Source organism: Toxorhynchites rutilus, chromosome 3 (genome assembly GCF_029784135.1).
Source record: "Toxorhynchites rutilus septentrionalis strain SRP chromosome 3, ASM2978413v1, whole genome shotgun sequence".
In the NCBI taxonomy this organism is placed as follows: domain Eukaryota; kingdom Metazoa; phylum Arthropoda; class Insecta; order Diptera; family Culicidae; genus Toxorhynchites; species Toxorhynchites rutilus.
In genome coordinates, this window is record NC_073746.1 from 31,737,648 (window position 1) to 31,756,967 (window position 19,320).

General features: G+C 40.8%; 1 protein-coding gene across 1 annotated transcript in view; it reads left to right on the plus strand.

Annotated features, from left to right (window-relative positions):
* LOC129774869 (uncharacterized) overlaps nucleotides 1-19,206 on the plus strand; it is a 38,625-nt gene extending 19,419 nt beyond the window's left edge. The window contains exons 9-10 of the mRNA XM_055778904.1: nucleotides 2,277-4,975; nucleotides 7,711-19,206. Coding sequence (XP_055634879.1) covers nucleotides 2,277-4,975; nucleotides 7,711-8,885 — 3,874 coding nt within the window. The 3' untranslated portion in view covers nucleotides 8,886-19,206. The remainder of the gene's footprint in view (nucleotides 1-2,276; nucleotides 4,976-7,710) is intronic.
* Nucleotides 19,207-19,320: the final 114 nt, after the last annotated feature.

Genomic DNA, 19,320 nt, shown 5'->3' on the forward strand with positions numbered 1-19,320 from the left:
TCGACGGATTAAACACAAGGCATCGTGGGCTTGAGAAGGGAACAACATATGTAAATACATAATCTACCTAATAAAATTGTAGATTTAAATCATTCGGTAAAACAATAAATTAAAGCAGATAATGTTGGAATAATATCAATACGGTAAATCAATATCATTCGTAGGGGTATTTTGAAACAAGCAGACGCACTTGATGCATCGGACGATATTTTTAATAATGGATCTGTTGTGGAGGCCTTCGTGTCTTCTGAAAGAAAAGCTGCGGGAATCAGGCTGACTAGAAACACTGTCGAAACGAAGAATATTCGCCTGAAGGAAAGCCAAAAAGCCTTCTTCTCATCATCCGAATCCGGATCTTCCGACAATTCGCCTAAATGCTGGCGTAGCTGGAAGCCTCATTGAATAAGCACAATGATTTATTGAAATACTTCAAATCACATATGCTCGGATTGCACAATGACAATCACGCTATGGTCATCAATCCTGACAAAACGCCAGCTGGAGAGCACGTGTATACATCCATTACACAATCACACAATCAACAGGAGCGGCGCGAGGAAGAATACATTCACTCGCGAAACGCCTTTGCACTTGCCAGACGGAAATACAATGCACGTGACATTACAGCACATGTACAAACAAAACTGAAGTCTTTAATCTGCTGGTTAGTTGGTTAGTGGAAAAAGTACTTCCTGAGAAAATCAATAGTGCAATTTCCTTGGAAATTCCAGATCCGTCTACTGATCAACTACTCCCGTATTTTGAAATCCGATTCGTTAGACTCAAGTCCAATCGAGTTGTGCAAATGTAGCAACTTTGCCATACTTTCAAAATAAAAAGTATGAAACAAACAAAGTATAAATGAAAATTAGCTCTCCCGATCGCGATGCACTCGAGTAATAATTTTTTTTTACATTTTTTACGTTTTACGTTTCATATTTGACATGTTTTACATACATTGAATTGAATGAGTCATTTTTTAAATTTTTGGCAGCGGTCATCGTTCATAGCACTTTATTTTTCTGTATATCATAGATTCCATCCCCAAATACCCATTTGACCTTCATCAAAGAATGGATTGCCTCAAACACACGATACATTACACCCAGGTTTTTTTTTCACGCGGGGGATACGTACCTCGTAAAAAAACCGCGTTGATTGGAAAATCCGGGTAAAAAAAACCATGTCACCTAATGATAGATATCAAATGGGACTATCTTTACGTAGAACGGAAGTAAAAAGTTGATTTTTACTCGCTTCCGAAAACGCGTAGTTTTTTCCTGCTATAGTTCGGTTTTCCTCACGAATGAGGACATCTGCTGTTGCTAGAAGATTCCTTTGTGATGTGTACACTCTACTGCCGAGGCACGTGCAGTACCACTGTTGGACCATCCAGAGCTAAGTAGACAGGGAAATCCATTCACGAATCGCTGCCCGTAAAAACCCCGCCCTGTTGTACAGCCCGCTGAGCTACCCGTTACCTAACACCTAAAATCCACGTAAGAATCGTGATAAGGTGCAGCACTTATTTCTTTCATAAGCGCTAAGCTCCGTTACAAGCACTAATTACCGTAATATGCTCTGAGAAAACATAAGAGAAAAATGTGAGCTGAGGGGGAGATGTGATATTGCACTGTGCGTAAAAAAACCGCGTTAATTGGAAAATCCGCGTAAAAAAAAACCTCGTAAAAAACCACGCAAAAAAAACGCGTAAAAAACCTGGGTGTAGTTATTTTTTTAACAACTAAAATATTCTCTACAAATAATTTATATGGCAGATTAACGTTTGTCGGGTTAGCTAGTATTTTTATATTTTAAAATGAAAAACCAGTTATCACTTTTTTGAGTTGTTTCGAGTTGATTTTATTTATAGCCTTTTTATTTCACATTTTTGTCACAGTCCTGCATTACCTGTCGCGAAATGAACTGAATTGTAGATTAATTGCCAAGAATGATTGATACATCAGCATTATGAGCAGTGGTGTCGAGGGGAGCTTTCGTGAACCTCCCACGCCACTGATTTTATGAGTATGGCTTTCATATCCTTAACGCGGACAAAATGGATCAATTGAAGCTAACGATCAAATAATATGAAATCCATGAATAAAGAAATTGTTTTTTTACAAATCGTGTAAAATGGTACAAGCCATACTATTGTATCTATTGTATCTATAGTGTCGTGATCGAGGAAAAATATTTAAAGATTTTCTCTTCGATCGTTTGTATCATAAACTGTCACTCACATTCTTCTTTTACTTTAACTTATTTACATACAGACCCCGCTGCATTGGTTTCGCCCGGCGACGCGTTGGCCGGGGTGGCCGCGTGATTATCGACCGCGTTTCAACGGATCAGGATGATCTGTGGTCCCGGCTGGGTTACAAAATCATAGAAACGGAAACCACACCTGCCGCTGCGGTCGCTATGGAACCCGAAGAGGAGAGCGTTGTCGTTAGCACCACTACTGCTGCGCCCTGCCACTCGACGACCGCGCTACCAACCGCAACGGTGACGACGAACCACCACGATCTGCCGGAGAAGCACAAAAGTGACTGCAGCAGTAGTAGCCATGGCGCTCAGGTGAACAACAAGCGAAGAAAACTGATAATCAAGGAGGAGGCGGACCTGGATGAGTATTTCATGGCCGGCTTTGGGCTGGTGCGGAAGTGTGACAGTCTAGGGGAGGAGGAGAGTAGCAGTAGTAGGCTTGTTGGGGGAGATGGTGTGGTGGAAGTGAAACAGGAACAGTGCGATGATGAAAGGACATCAGCAGCAGCAGCAGTAGGAAGATTGACGTCGTCATCGACGTTTGTAATTAGTAGTAATAGTGGTAGCACTTGTAGTACTAGTGGTAATGTGAATAACTCAGAAAATAATGTGATAAAAAGTGAAATCGATGGCGATGTGGCGTTGGAGGTGAAACAGGAAGTCCTGGAAGATTATGAGCACATGATAGACAATGTAAATAATAGCTATAGGAATCGGATTAGCAACGACAGTCGGCCAGCAAATGGTGGCGGCAGCAGCAGCAGCAGCAGCAGTAGTAACCTCAACAATAGACACAATTTTATTCAATCGTTTAATAGTAGTCTTAGCGGTAGTGTTACGCAAAATCGAGAACAGTCCCAGTATGAGCAACAGTCATCGCAGTTACTTCACCATCAGACAGAAGCGACAGCCAGCGGGACGCTACAATCGTCTGGTAGTCGATTAACTGAATGTTTCGACACATCTGCGGATGGCGGAGCGATACCTAGTGTGTATGCTGATCTCTTGAATGAGATTCAGTCCAGTTGGCTTCACTTCCGGCCAAAAACACCGGAACCAATGCCGTTGGAAGAGAATTTGCTTGACGATGATCCGTTGTTCCAAACGGATCCCAGTCGGATAGCCCTAGAGCTGCAAACTCTCGGGTCTGACCTCCCTGTCGATATTTTTCAGCATTCAGAAAGTGTGTTTAGAACCAAACAGTTTTCGTTGGAGAATCTTATTGAGCCACACCCGCTTGGACCGGAGGCGGCGCGGAAAGATGGCGGGGATGATATTGGGATTAAGCTGGAAACCTGCTCCAACTCCGATAACAATATTAGTGGGGATAGCCTGAATGATCTGAATCTTAGCTTGAATGAATCCAACGAGGATGAGAAAATGTTGGACAAAATATTGCAAGAGTGCCAAATTGACGACGTGAAGTCGTTGAACCAGACAAGCAATTTTTGGAACGGAATTTTGGAGGACGGGATACTCAATCAGTTGGAGGCTGCCGACGATACCGGTGCTGGCGCTGGTGGTGATGCCAAGGAAGATGTTCTCGCTGTCGGTGATTTAGTTGATTCTCCCGTTGAGGACGAATTACCAGTGAACAAAGTTGGTTACTGTTCGGAACTTGTGGGCTATGATCGACCTCGGAACGTTGAACGATGTAAAAGTAAACGAAGGAAGATTCTGAGGCGATGTAATTACTTAGTTGGAAGCAGTTTCTTCGAGGTCAGTAATCCGCCAAAGGAAGAAATGTTCAAAAAACTTCCCGACGAAGATGAGAACATTCCTCTCGATAGTGAAAAACCTGAAGCTGTTGAATCGACGAAAGAATCGGAGGTCAAAGTGGAAGAAGAAAGTGAACGTGTTTCCGCAACCATTCCCGCCGATCAGATCAAAATCGAACCCCCCGACGAGTTGCTGGCGGCATCCTCACCGTCCTCTTCATCCCGATCTACACCACACCTGCAGACCAATTCGACGGTTATCCCTGCCACGAATAACATTCATCATTCTATACCGGCACCTCACATAAAGATGGAACCTTCGAATCATTTACAGCCGTTAGCATCGCCTGTAGTCTCAACGACTGCATCGGTAGTACCAGCAGCGGCAACTTCATTCCTAATCACTTCTCCTTCGGTGCAAGTGGTCACACAACCCTCTGCTGGGTCGGCTCTATTGAATCCTCTAGTTTCCCCAGCCCAAGCTACAGTCCCAGTTCAAGTAGTCCAACAACAGCAGCAGCAGCAAACGGTACAACAACATCTGGTACAGCAGCAAACGGTGCAACAGCAGCTTCAACAGCAGCAGCAACAGCAGCAGCAACAGCAATCACAACAACAGCAACAGTCCTTACCGACCGGTCAAATTACCCTTGCTACCGCCAATGCTGGAGGCAGTGCCAGCAGCAGTGGAACCTCTACTCCTACGGGGAGCTACATCGTTCAGCACACGACACCCATCGTACTCTCGCAGCAACAAATGCAGCAAATTGCCACCAGTGGAGCGAACATCGTTACCGTCAGTGGCAACCAAGTGGTGACCACGAAGCATTTCCAGCAGCAGCAACAGCAACAACAACAGCAGCCCCAGCATCAACAGCTACAGCTGCAGCATGCGCACTCGCACCAGGGAGAGACGTACGTGTTGACGGCGACCCCAGCCGGACAGTCCTCGCTCAGGAAGCAGATCAACGGTCCAACCGATAAGACAGGTGAGTATGTGATGAAAATAACGATGATGGTGACTATAGATTATGAGAGAATGTCCTAGCTGTCCGTTTTCAGTGGTGATTGGCCTTATATTTCACATGAATTACAATTTCGAATTCGTAGGTCATCTTTAGTTCTCAATCAGTTCAACTAAACCCATTCGGTGTAGTTTCGACCAAGCTGCGCCATGTTGTATTGTGTATCTCGTCCTACGCTGAGGATACTGCTCGTTCAAGCTCTTCAAATCACTCATACAGCTTGTGAGCTGCATATACTACTCGTTCAATCATTCCTCATAAGTTCTTGATAGGGTTTTGATCTGGTAAACAAGCTGACCAGTAGAGTGCCAATGAAAATGGCCATCTCGAATTTTCAAAGCGAACTTGATTAAAAATGTTGATTCCCTCGAAAATCTACCCTATGCAAAATATCAGCTCAATCGGACTTCATTTACTAGTGTCGCACAGCGGTAAATCTCGACGTTTCATGCAATTCTGAGACATTTGGCATCCACTTTTTTTTTTTTGAAAACACCGATTTCCTTTACTCCCCCCTTGGGTGATTTTTCGGTTTTCAAAAAACTCAAGCTTTGACCGCTGTGCGACACTAGTAAATGAAGTCCGATTGTGCTGATATTTTGCATAGGGTAGTTTTTCGTTGGAATCAACATTTTTAATCAAGTTCACTTTGAAAATTCAAGGGTCACTTTTTTCCTATACATCCATTAGAGTGCCAGTCCAAAATTAGAGTGCCTGACCAGTCCATAATCTGAAGCCCCTTCTCATTAAACCATGGCATGACTTTCCGGATTTTATGGATTGATGCAAATTACCCAATTATCACTCTGTTTTTGATGCAAGAACAGCAGTAAATGATTCTGAAGCACTTCGTCGCACTTCTGACTGTTCATTCGTGTTGATGGTAAGATATCTTAAAAAAATATCTTATATCTTATGAAAATTTTCTCTCTGAGAGAACTAAAGATGACCTGTGAATTAGAAACTTATTGTAATTCATGTGAAATTGACGTTAATTTGTAAAGGAGTGAGAGTTTTTCCATCTGGTTCTATAGTTATGAAACACTGTAATTTCCCTTTTTTTAATGTTTCGCGATTGGATGCAACAAAAAAGTTCAAATGGCCAGTCTTATAAATGAAGATAGTTATCATATCCTACACCTTATACTTCAATTCAACCGACTTCTTATATATCTCTGGATACTCAGACAAATGAATTGGTTCTACAGTTATGAAACGCAGTGTATAGGATTAGTCGCGAAAATGTATTTTTTATAACTTGAACCTTTCTACTCAATTATGGTGAAACCAAATTTTTCCCATCTCACCTATTTTATTCATATCGCTTTAAAATTAATAAATAACATAGTTTATATTTTTATTACTAAAGCACAGAGTATGTAAATTCCAAAAGTAATAGTACATCAAATCTGATGTTCCAGGACCATTGACTTTGAAAATTTACCTACGCAGGTGTTGAAGATGTAGAAATAGATGCTACTGAACTAGGCGAGAACGAAACAATAGATTTTAGGACCATCTGCTGAACCATCAAAAATGTTTAGTTCCAATGGAAACCAAGTACGGCTCAATCTGACCATTTCCGATTATATCTGTTATTCTGTCCCGCACACACACCCACATACAAGATTAGGCATTCCAATGCGAATACAGCGCAGATGAGTTTATATGAAACAGGACCCATCAGTAGAACGACAGACATTATCCAAAAGCCATACGTGCGTGAGTGTCGAATTTAGTCAAATATAAAGAGGAAGATGACCCTGATCAGACCCCCTAAATTCCAAATGCGTTCCCCCAATTGATGTTAAGCACATGAGGGAACGTGATAAATAACAAACACAGAGAGCTGATTCAGGACCACCACAACTTTTTTCAATTAACGGTATGCCGTTTACTTCAAGCATCAGGTAAATTCAATATTTATAGCTTGTCTTGAAGAGCAGACCATAAGCAATCGAAATAGTCTAGTATTGTAATGGTTCAATGTCTGAAAAAAAATTGAACGCATTTTCCGTAGTGGTCAAAAATCTATTTTTCCCTTTTTTAAGCATTGAAAACACGGAATGTCACCAAAATGCTAGAATAAAGGGAGCAATAAAATGTTCATCATACGTTAAAATGCTCAGTGTTATGACACCTTTCATTTGACACTGCTAGAAGTTCGGTAGGGGCACCATTTCTGAGATCCAAGAGAAGGTCGGTTTAAGACCATCGGTCGGATTAGGATTAATTCCCCCTATTCTTTAAATTTGAGAACGTATTTTTCAAATTCCCAAGAAAGTGACCCTTTTGTTGAGACGGTGACAGACGGTGACACTGGTCGATTTTAACCACCATTCCTTACATACAAATATGCATAAATACTCATTCGGATTATGATCATTATTCATGCATATTTTTCTTAAATTCTATGAAAAACTTCAAAAACATTGAACATTGTACAATTTAAGAAAAATATAAGCACGAAAACCAATGAAAGGTAAATAATTTTGCAGTGAAGAAAGTTGTAACAAAAAGAGGCATAATGAAAAACGTACAAATTGAGCGTCTATTATTTCAAACGATGAATTGATTTTTGATTAAAAGTGAAGAAAACAGAACAACGTAAGGACCCTTTTTACGAAAACGTATTTTGTTGTTGTCTCCAATGTTCGGAGAAATAAAAGCAAAAATAACCCACGATTCCGTCTTTCTAGTGAAACAAAACATCATCAATCCAAAGATCCACACACTTATCAACCAGAAGCGGCCGGGTGATCTCAACAAAAAGCAGCTGGAGATGATAACGAAGGCGCTGGCTTCTTCGCAGAAGATGATCGTCAAGTCAGCGTCTCCAGCGAATCATGGTACTGCCCAGCTGTTACAGCAGCAACAGCAGCAACAACAGCAACAGGGCAATGCAGGCGGAACCAGTTCGTACAATGTTATTCACCAGAATTCACTCCAGCAGCCCATAACGATCCTCTCGGCGACCAGCCAGAATCTCCAGCAATCGACGCAGAACAAGATTATTCTGACATCTTCGCCCCAGTTGATACAGCAGGCGGCCGGTCAGCTGATGGCCGCTGGGCTGGGTTCTCCCCATGGGAAGATAGCCATCAATTCGAGCCTAATAGCTGCTGGTCAGCAAACGCAGCAGGCGCAATTTCAGACGGATTCCGGCGGTCAAACGACGAGTGGGACGGTGACGGCTGTCCAGCAGAGTCAACAGCAGCAACACGTGAAGCTGGAAAAGACCGTGAATATGCTATTCGATGCAGACAAGAACCGGATATTGTACGCTAATATCAAGAACAGCAGGGGTCAGTTTCTGGCTCAACTCAATCCGAAAGTTGTGAATATCATTCAGCCCCTCCAGCAACAGAAACTGATAAACAACGTTGGCACTTTACAGCAACAGCAGCAGCATACGCATACTAGTATACAGAACTTTTTAAGCGGGTCACCAACCACCACAATTGTAAATAGTAAAATGATTCAGCGAATACCAGCTGTTAGTATTCGGGCCCAGCCATTGCACCATCATCAGCAACAACACCAGCAGCAGCAGCAAACACAGCTCGATTCGCACGGAACCACGGCAGTTGCGCTCGCCACCAATAATGCGAGCAACAGTATCAAATTCATCCAGGTGACACCAGCGACCGCGGTCAGTGCAGCGGCAGTTGCTGCCGCCGCCAATGCCAACGAAAACTCGGTGGCGACAGCAGCTGCCGGTTCGGTCGGTGGTAGTGGGAACGCGCTCGCCACTGCCACCGTTGTGGTTCCGTCTTCTTCTGGCACAGGGATTGCGGGCGGAACTAGCAGTGGGACAGTGGTCACTGCGACCAGTGCTCCTCCGCCCACCAGTATCAACATTACCAACAGGTGAGAATCGAAGTGCAGCCAAATCGGTAGGTAACTGTTGTTAATTTTAACTCTAACTTATCAGTAACTATAATAAGGTAACTTGTCAGTGTTGTGTATCAAGAGGAAAAACAAACTAAAATGAAGCAAAAACACATTCACAAAAAGAACAACCAGAAAAATTCCAGTACGACAAAAAACAAGAAGTAATCCAAAGTGGAGCGAAAAGCGAAAAAGCGAAAGATTATTTCCGACTATTACTAGCCTAGAGAGCCGCTGTAACATCCCCTTATTTTTTAGTCATATTTCAACAAGCATGCTCATACTTGTTAGGAATAACACCTTATCTCTTCCCATTTTTCGAGATAGGGTCCACTATGGGAACTGGAAAGCTTGGTTCCGCACCCCGGGTCGATTTTGTTTTCTGTAACATATAAATGTAAGTCAGGCGCTACCCGCTTCCTCCCGGGGGGCGTGATGATAGTTTAGAACGTACTCGAGAGGAATATGTCTCATCCTTCCAGTAAATTATTATACATATAAAATACGATAGGACAGCTGCAGCAGCAGCAGCAGCAGCAGCGGCAGAAGTAAATCATGTGGATCAAGTTCAGATTAGTCCTTCGAGTCGCGTTGACGTGTTGTGCAAATTTATCGCAAACAAAGTTTATTCGTAAATTATTAAGAACTAGGATCGATAAGTAAGGAAGAAATAAAGAACGAAAATACTTTCAAGAGCTGGATGTATGTATGCGATGAGACGTTGCGATGGGACATCATTTTCTTCGTTATTCGGAAGTAATTAGTTCCTCAGACGGGCTCTCCAAGTATACAGGGGATATTCCTTTAGAACTTGGTCTTCTAGATGTGTCTGAATTTTATAATGCATGCTATATTTCTATAAATATTTTTTTGAATATTTATTTGAATATAACATGTCGATCGCGATTTCTCGGGAAAAAATGTTCTATTGTATATTTCCTGAAAGAAATTTTTGCTTCATAGTTACTCTTGTTGTATTCGAGAATTTCTTCATTCCTCCAGGGGAAATTGTTTTATCAAAGCCATGGACAAGAATTCGTTCACACTGAAGCCTTCGATGATACGATGAACATCTGCGCCCTGCGTTCATTTACAGCATCGGTGCTGTAAGCTTCACACATTTTTCTGCATGTTTCAGCTTCTCATGTGTAAAAAGGTGAAAAAAATTTCATTCGTTTTCAAATCAATATAACATTTGACATGATTGGTGAATTGCCAAACTTTGTTCACAAGAAAATTAGTCTGAAGTATCACTTTACAGGCATGCGATTTTTTGCTACAATTGGATTGTGTTAACCATCGACACCATCTAGTGACAGACAATCGCGGATACTTTTTAAATGACTCAATGTAAAATGCAGAGTTCCATTTTCCCTCATGACTGGAAGTGCAATAGAATGCATTCATTATCGTTCTCGATATTACGCTTTGTCGTCTGGGAAAATAATTCATACAACTTCCTACGTGCATATTTTAGGTGTGTTCAAAAAGTATCGCGAATGTTGTGCTTTTTAAAAAAATATTTATTCATTCATTAAAATCTATTTTGTCCCCTTCAAAGTAATCCCCAGCCTTCGAAGCACTTAAAAAAATTTCTTTCATCTTGTTCAGCTCCTTCTTCGATGCCGTCTTTATCTCGTCAATCGTAGCGTAGTGTCGTCCTTTCATGGGTCTCTTCAGTTTCGGAAACAAGGAAAACTCACAGGGGCCAGATCTGGGCAATACGGTGGCTGCGGCATCATTAGTGTGTTGTTTTTGGCCAAAAAGTCGCGCACAAGCAACGATGCAGGGGTGTTATCGTGGTGGAAAAGCCAATTTTTGTTCTTCCACAAATCCGGGCGTTTCTGGCGGATTGCTTTTTGCTAAATTACACATAACTTGCAGGTATTATTCCTTATTGACCGTTCTTCCCTGTGGCGAGAACTTATGATGCACAACGCCCCTGCAATTGAAGAAAACTATAATCAAAACTTTCACATTCGACCGAACTTGGCGCGCTTTTTTCGGTCTTGGTTCGTGCGGCAGCTTCCATTGAGATGGTTGAGTTTTGGTTTCCACGTCATTAGCATAAACCCACGCTTCGTCACCAGTTATGACCCTCTGGAGCAAATTTGAGTCGTCGAGGACAGGTTCCAACAGCTCATCAGCAATGTTCATGCCCAAATCATTGATAAAAACCGGATGGTACGAGCCAATACCTTTTTCTTCATTTCCTCAATTTTTTGTCTGTTGTTGAAGTGCTCGGGTGTCCGGCACACTCTTCGTCGTTCACATCTTCTCGTCCTTCTGAGAATATTGTGTAGCACTGATAAACGCTGCTTCAGTCCAAGGTAGCTTCTACGTATGCCACAGTCAACATTCGGAATGCATCCGCGCACTTAATTTCGTTTTTCACACAAAATTTTAAATTTGACAGGTTCTTTGATCCATTTTTTTTGAATAGGTAAAAATCGAAGACGAGCCAAAACACGTGCAAGCAAAGCAGCTGTCAACAATTTACTGAACATTCAGAATGGCCGAACTTGTCGGCATAAGTGAGAGACATGAGTACCAACATAACGCCACTAAATAATCGAAATTCGAATATACGTAACCCGCGAAAATTCAAAATTTGCGATACCTATTGAACATACCTCGTACACCTAAAAAAAAAATTGTGTACTTCTCCAGCTACTGATAATTTCGCCAATACAATGCCACTTTTTTACGTTTTGTAGGTCGTTTTGGTTTGAGCCATGAAACATCTCATCTTCTTTAACCAAATGAAATTACCGGCAATGAGAATTCCTTCTCCATACTTTTTCTGAGATAATGTTATGTTGTGGCCATGTCGGAATAATTATTTCCAAAAATGTCTTTGCTTCCTATGTTCCAGTTAGTTTCGGTGGTAAGAACCTCGTTGAAAATAGTAGATACAAATTTTTGATGGATTTTCTCCACTTTCTCCATATGCGAATCAATATTTCTGAAACCTGTTAAATGGAAGAAATAAATTTCAGAACAATCCAAATCCAATGCAGCTTCATTGTTCGAAATTTTAGAATCAGTTCATGATGATGTTTGCAAGCGTGACCGGAATAAATCGCCGCAGTAAGCAACTGAAACAGAAACAACCGCTTAGAAAAATTGTTGTGGACTAGAAATATTGTGGCGCGGGGAAACAATCATGTGTATAAATACCTCACCTTTGTTTTCTCGTTTTTCGAAATTTATTCCGAGGTTAATGTAATGGAGACGAAGTCTCCATTTAACGAGGATAAAGAATCGAGGCGGCCCAAGCCGCCAAGATGACGCGATCCGAGTCCACTGCCGACCCGCCGTTGGAAGCGGCGATGTCTCGCAAGCAAACCTGTGTTCCACTGATTGCCCGGTTAGTTTGAAACACAGGATACGATTCTTCAGCAATGTCCAACCGAGCTTTAGCGACCGTCAGACGGCATACGTTTGCCAGGTTAATTTTTGTTACCGCGCCCCAATATTTCTAGCTTACTAGGGGAAATCAGGGTAAAACCAACACCCTAAGCATTTCCACATATTCCCTAAAGATCTGCGTCTTCGACTTGTAATTTTTACAGAACCTCTATTCAACTGTTTATGAACCATTCTACACTATCTGTTGATCTTTTTTTGAGTAGAGCTCGAATTTTGATAGAATACAAAAAACGATGTTTTCAGGTGAAATAAATGGACACCCTGTCGGCTAAAACTGACACCTTTGAAGAAAAGAATGAAAACTTGTTACAATAATTTCAAATTATTAAAAGGTTATCTATATACTATGTAGACTCATTAGGATCCCAGTTTAGGTGAACATCTACGTGAAATGTGTCGATGAACGTTGAACGAAGGGATACCATTATCTCTGCTAGACTTTTTTGTTGACATGCCCGATTCAACGTTGGTTTTGGCTGTTCTATCAGTTCAACTCAGCCGTTTTGTCTTTCGAATATAAACACGAGGCATCTACAAAAAGCAAGAACGCATTATTCCTGTCTGTGAAACACAAACCAGGTGTCGGTTTTACTCTGACTGAAGGTGTCGGTGTTACCCCGAATGGATTCGAAATTTTGAAACGATGTTTTCGAGCATTGATCAGCAACAACACTACCTACCGTCTCACAAACTACACTGAACAATTATCTACGATGAATTAAGCTCATATAAGTATCGAATATTCCAAAATTCTCCGACTTAAACACTTAAATTCCACGAACGAAATTCTACATGGACTGTCTCCTGTTTGATAGCCGGTTCTGTTCTGTTGTTTGTTTTGACAGCAAAGCGACTTCCGCAGCTGTGGGGTGACTCGAAACGTAAGAAATGACAAGTGTGTACAGAGGACATCGGAAACTTTCCAAAAAATTGCTTCTAACTGAAAAAATCAGATGGTGTCGGTTTTACCCTGAAATCCCCCCACACTTTTTATGATTGGTTGTTTCTGTTGCAGTCGTTTTCTGTGGCGATTTATTCCGGGAACCGTTTGCAAGAATGGTTGCTGTTGAACCATTATTTTTGTTTACTTTCTTATTTCGCGGAGTCAACCCCCAGGAATGTAATGTAATACGGCTGATAGGTGCATTACGTGAAGTGGCATATTTCCAACATATGAACGTGGGTTAGTCAGGTGTGTCCCACAACGTGTTCTCGCCAGATTACGGTTCCGATAAACTTGTACGTTCCAAACATTTGCAGAAAATTGGCTTAATTTGTCATAAATGGGTATTAAAGTGTCAATTTTTTATCCCATCTATTTATTTTATTATGCTCATTAAACACTTCAGCAGTAACAGAGCCGAATTTATTCGTGTGAATTTTTATCTTATTGATATTTTTGTTGTTGTGTTTAGGCGTAAAAGTATTCCTACCTTATTGATAACAATGTCGCCTTTTTTGGTGTAAGAACATTTCTATTGTTCGAATGTTCACAGCTGGACCATACACAGTGGGACAGTTGATATGAGGTTTCCATTGTCGTGTTATAAATAGCACCAATTACCGATGCAGCCGACCGTATGCGAAGTAAGAAGCTGGGATCACCATCACTAGATCATCGTTGCGTTTGTAATCCATATTCAACATATCAAGAAATATGGCAGTTGCGGTAGGAATATTTCCATTGAATGTTTCCATGTAGGTTTTCACGAACGTTTTCGTGCAGTAGAATCACTTTTCCATTCCCTTGAACCCAAAGTAGTTGTAACCCAAAGAGGGTTACTGGGATGAACTCACTGATAGCTGTAGGCGCTGGATCAGTTTTTTCACAGACGAAAAAACGACACTCAACCTTTCTTGGCTTCGAATGACAAGGAAAAAAAGTTGCTTGTTTTTGGATCATTTCCAACGGATGCAATCGCTTGGAAATGGCTCGACGGGTAGCTCCTTTTGAAATTAAAGTTTTTTTTTCAAACTTTTCGGTCAAAACTACGTTAAAGTAGTTAATCAGGAGACAATTTGCCATTTCGGTATCGTTGATTTATTTTCTAGAAATCTCTCCACGGGATTCCGGATGTCTTGGGCTCCTGCTCGTCCCAAGCCTTCTTCAACGCAGCAAAATAGTTTTGCTTGTTCGTAATGTCAGTTTTGGCCAACAAGGTCAAAATCGCCCATAAATTCTCAATGGGATTCATGTCGGGGCTTTGGGGTGACCACACCATTGGTTTGATCCGGGCCGATCGGAAGAATGCTGCTGTTTTATTTGAGTCATTATCTTGTTGGGAAGTATAGTTATCCTTCTGCCCCATTTTCAGCATGAATTCTTCCAGGTTCTCGCAGAAATGTCAAACTAACCACCGGCAGACCGTTGACCTGTGCTAAGTTTCTCTTCCGCTCTTCCGCCATACTCGGAGTCGCCTTTTCTTGTTTAACAGTTCGAACATGGACTTGACCGACCAAATAACGCGCTTCCATAACTCCAGTGGCTTGTTGACATGGTCCCTCGCAAACTAAAGTCTTTTTCTGGTTGGTTTTGCTGATCGCTTTTAGGCTAAGTAACTCTTCATTTCCCATTCCACCAAGCGTCTTCGAATGGTGCGATTGGAAAAGTCCAGATCCAAGCTTTCTATAATCGCCCGAATGGTTGTTAGTGTGTTTTTCTTTAATCCCCGAATGATTAGCGTGTTCGTTCTTGCATCAGTTTAACATTTCGATCCCCTTCCGGTCGATCGGCCACGCTGCCGAGCATCTTTCGAATGATCAACTTTTTAGCTATTTTTCGTTGAGAATCCTTACGCTGTAAGTCACGCACAATCAAATTTCGTACGTGTGTTGAGATTTGCCTTCTACCCATTTTCCGGAAGCTTTCTCAGCGTAAGAAGCGCACGAAAAGTTGACTAAACAGCTACGAAAATTATGTTTGTGTCATATTACAACAACCATCTGTCAAAACCGAGGGGTGCGTCGATGAAGAAAACACGATAAAACAAATTTACGCAAGTGGATTTTTATGCCATACTCTAAAAGTACCCATTTTCTAAAAAATAAATCAAAAATACTGAAATGGCAAAATGATTTTCTAATTACCTATTTTATGTAGTGTTCAGCACGATTCTACATTTCGATTGACTCGAAATATTTCGATTTACTTGATCAAATTCCATTCTGTATTTCATTTCCTAAACCGAAGCTACAATTTTGATTTCAGAAATTGGCTAATTTTAGTGAAACACAATCAAATGTAAACATCAAACTTAATCGTAATCACTGAAATAATACGCGGTGAAATTCTCCAATGACGATCGTCATCTGGAATACGATGTTTCGAGACAAGACTAATTTCTCAACTCGTCATAAAGAATAGGACCCGTATTGCCCTCCCTATCGAATAGCACAAGGTGCACAACAAATACAAATCTATATTCATAGCGGTTTGATCGAACTTTTTTTTAAATATGAATACGATTCAGTTGAAATCATTTAAAAATTAGCTTTCTCCTCAGGACTTCGACATGATAGCGGCTTACAGTTCAATGTTGAATCAGAGGAATTTTAGCATTAGAACATTTCTGTACAAATTCCAAGGGCAAGTTTTGATCACTAGAACTTAGTGCAGCGTCCGGTATGGTTGTTTGCTGATAAGGAAAGAACGGTATCTTTTTCGCAACTGGATTCACATATGTTTTTAAAAAATATTATCATTCGAAAGTTCTTGGTAGTCTTCAGAAAACATACGCTGCGCTGCACTCGAGTTTAATTTTCATCAGCGCGCGTTCATAACAAACACTTCTCTTTTGGTATGAAGTGCACCAAAGTCATTTACAAGTAAGCGCAAAATGAACACGGCGCAGAATTCAAATAACAAACATTGCTTCTCACTTGTGGGATGTCCGTCTCATTTTATACACACACATATCAAATTCTAGTGCCCCTTTTGTCTTCGCTCGTTCTAAGCTAAGCATAAAAACAACAGCGCGTCTCCATACCAACCGTATGCGCTTGTGTGAATAAAAATAACTCAATAGAGAAAGTAAAGCAGACAAACCAGATTCGAGCGCGGTCTAAAACTGGATATATAAACCGGTGTAAGAATACGGTGCAGTAGGGATGTGCGAACAGTGTTGACAACAAAACATTTCAACTATTTAGTATCACGAATGTTGGATGACGACGACGTGCATTAGCAGCTTCTTCTGCTTCACAAATTGAAACCACGAAGTACAATGTCGTCAACGCGTTTTGTTTCGGTTCGACTTTCTTCTATCCGGACCGACTTGTTTCAGGTTGGGTTCGGCATGATACGAGTCGGTTTTCGGCAGGTCAACAAGCCTGAGCGGCACGTCCACACTTATTCGCCTTTACCGGGCGGCTAAAGCCGAACGAAGCCGATTGGCCTAAAGTGGATGCGTTTCTGTTCCCGTGGTCGAGTGGTTAACATAGTCATGCCGGGGGTTCGGGTTCGATTTCCGCTCTGGCCGGGAGCTTTTTCGTCAAAGAAATTTCTTTCGACTTACACTGTGGTCACGCGTATTCTGGACTTTGCCACTCCAGAATACATTCAAGGCGTGTTTTTCGGCAAAGAAATCTCAACTAGGCACTACTAATGAAAATGACGCAAGTAATGTAATGTAATGTAACGTTAGAGCCATCCAAGAAGAAGAAGAAGGAGCGCGTTTAGCACCATGGATCATACTCCTGTATCCTTCGTATCGGAATTTTTCCGAAGGATTCTTACCAGACTTCCACTAACTGAGACTAAACTAAAGATTCCTCTTCCCTAGAAGCATCATCAATGAAATGTTGCTTACTATGAAGAAACTACTCGAATCGATTGCCACATCTCGTCTCGAACTGTAAGGAATAACCACCGCAGAATTTGTTCCACTTATAGTTCAGTTTTGTACTATGCATAATTGTTCCTGTCATTCTGTTGCAGTTAGAAGATGTCAGCAGCTCTGAGTTGATCGGTTAGTATGAGAGGATTAGTCGGACCCACTTCACATCGTTGTTGAAGCTTTCGGTGTTTTGAAATCGATAGTGTCCTCTTGCGTATTTTAGGAATCATCATCCGGTAAAATTGTTAATCACTTCTTCGAATTTGAAATGTCTGTGTCCAGTATGATTGAAGATTCATCACCTTACTACAACTGGGTGGAATAGTGAAAAACCACAAATTCGTGCGGAATTTCAACATAGCTCAATCATAAAAACAAAAAAAAAAAACGCGTTAGACTTCCTCTCGCGTTGATATCGTCCAGGCTAGCGAGAACCGAAACGCTTGTGCGCATTGCCAATTGCAATTCTTTCGTTTTTTCGTCTATCATCATCACCGGCTGTAACAATACCGGTACTATAAATATTTATAATGGAGAAAGTGAAATTGTTATATAAACTCATTCGTGTAAATACTAGGTCTACAACATATATCATGTAACTCGCTGCTAGGGCTAACCAACCACACACATACACACACACACCACACATTGTTTATATGCATAACAATTAATGTTGAAAAGAAAACGAAACAAGGGTTAAAATGTGTTGCTACATACAAAAACCGGGGAGTGACTGGTTGGTTGAGTGAATGAGACCCGGGTGCCACGCGCTTGTATCGCAATCTTTCGAAATTGGGGCATCGATAGGTATAGGTCATAAGCAAGCAAACAGTGTAAGCTAGCAATCTAGGTACTTGTAAAAATAGTTGATAATTAATCTCTTGCACGAACTGTTGTGAGAATGTCAGAGTGTCAGAGAAAGCCCTGTCTTCCTTCCGGGCGCTCAGAACGATCAAGAAAACGCTTATAGCTCTCTTTTGCGGGGTTGCAATGTGAGGGAGGTTACTGTTTAAGGTATGATCGCAAGCTAACTTTAGGAAGCAACCTCCCCGCAACCCTCCAAGTCAACGAGAGAAAAGACAATTGTTTTAAATTGTTCTTATGTAATTTAAACGAGAAGAAAAAAAACAACAGCAACAAAAAGAGTGTTTTGTTCTTTTGAACGTTTGAATTTGGATTCGTTTGAAAAAAAAATTGATGTCGTTCATTTTGCGTGAGCCGTGTGTAGAAATAGAAATAAAAATAAAAATAATGGCGTGCGCTTCAATAAATAAAAAACACACTAAAACAGGGTAGATAGTATAATTTGGCGGCAGCATCAGAAAGGATATAAATTTCACCCTATATAGGCACGCGCCATTTTTCGCGGAGGCAAACGAGAGTGTGTGTGGGTGGGACGTCCGTGTGTGTGCGTGATTGGAAAAATCATGTATCTCGTTGTATGTGTAAAAAGTTCAAACTAGTTGATGCTTAATTTTTGTGGTTGGTAAAGAAAATAAATCAAATATAAGAGGGAACCATCCAACACAGATCCCCCGATGCTCTAGTAGAGGCAACAGAAGCAGAAGAAAAAAAAAGAAAAGTGTGAATATGTTTAGAAAATGAAAGTATGCAACACTACTTCTGATTGCGCTTGAATATTGTAATTAAAAAAAAGGGTAACATAAAATTACAGTTGTCATTTACGTGTACTTTGGAAGGAAAATTCTAATAGAAGGCAGAACAATTTAAAGTTTAATGTCAAAGTCAAAGTGAGAAAGATACCAGGTTAAATAATTTCAGAGGCGGGAGAGACGAGAAAATCCACTAAAACAAAAATGATCTACTATCCTACGAGAGAAACGACATAAAATGAACATAAATCAATATTGAAAAGAAATCCTTCAAAAAAGTATTATTCTTATCGAACTAAAATGAAGAAATAATAATAAAAAAATACTGAAATTAGGGTTTTAATTAAATTAAATTATTATTTTTTGTACACAAGATAAAATAAGAAATTCAAAATATACTTCAAGATAACTATGAGAAATTAAACACTGTGTGCGTTGATGTTTCCGAAAATTATCCCGGTTTGTTTTGGGCATACTAGAACTTTAGCATTGTTCATGTACAGACGCTGGTTTTAATCAATCTACACTATTTGCGTTT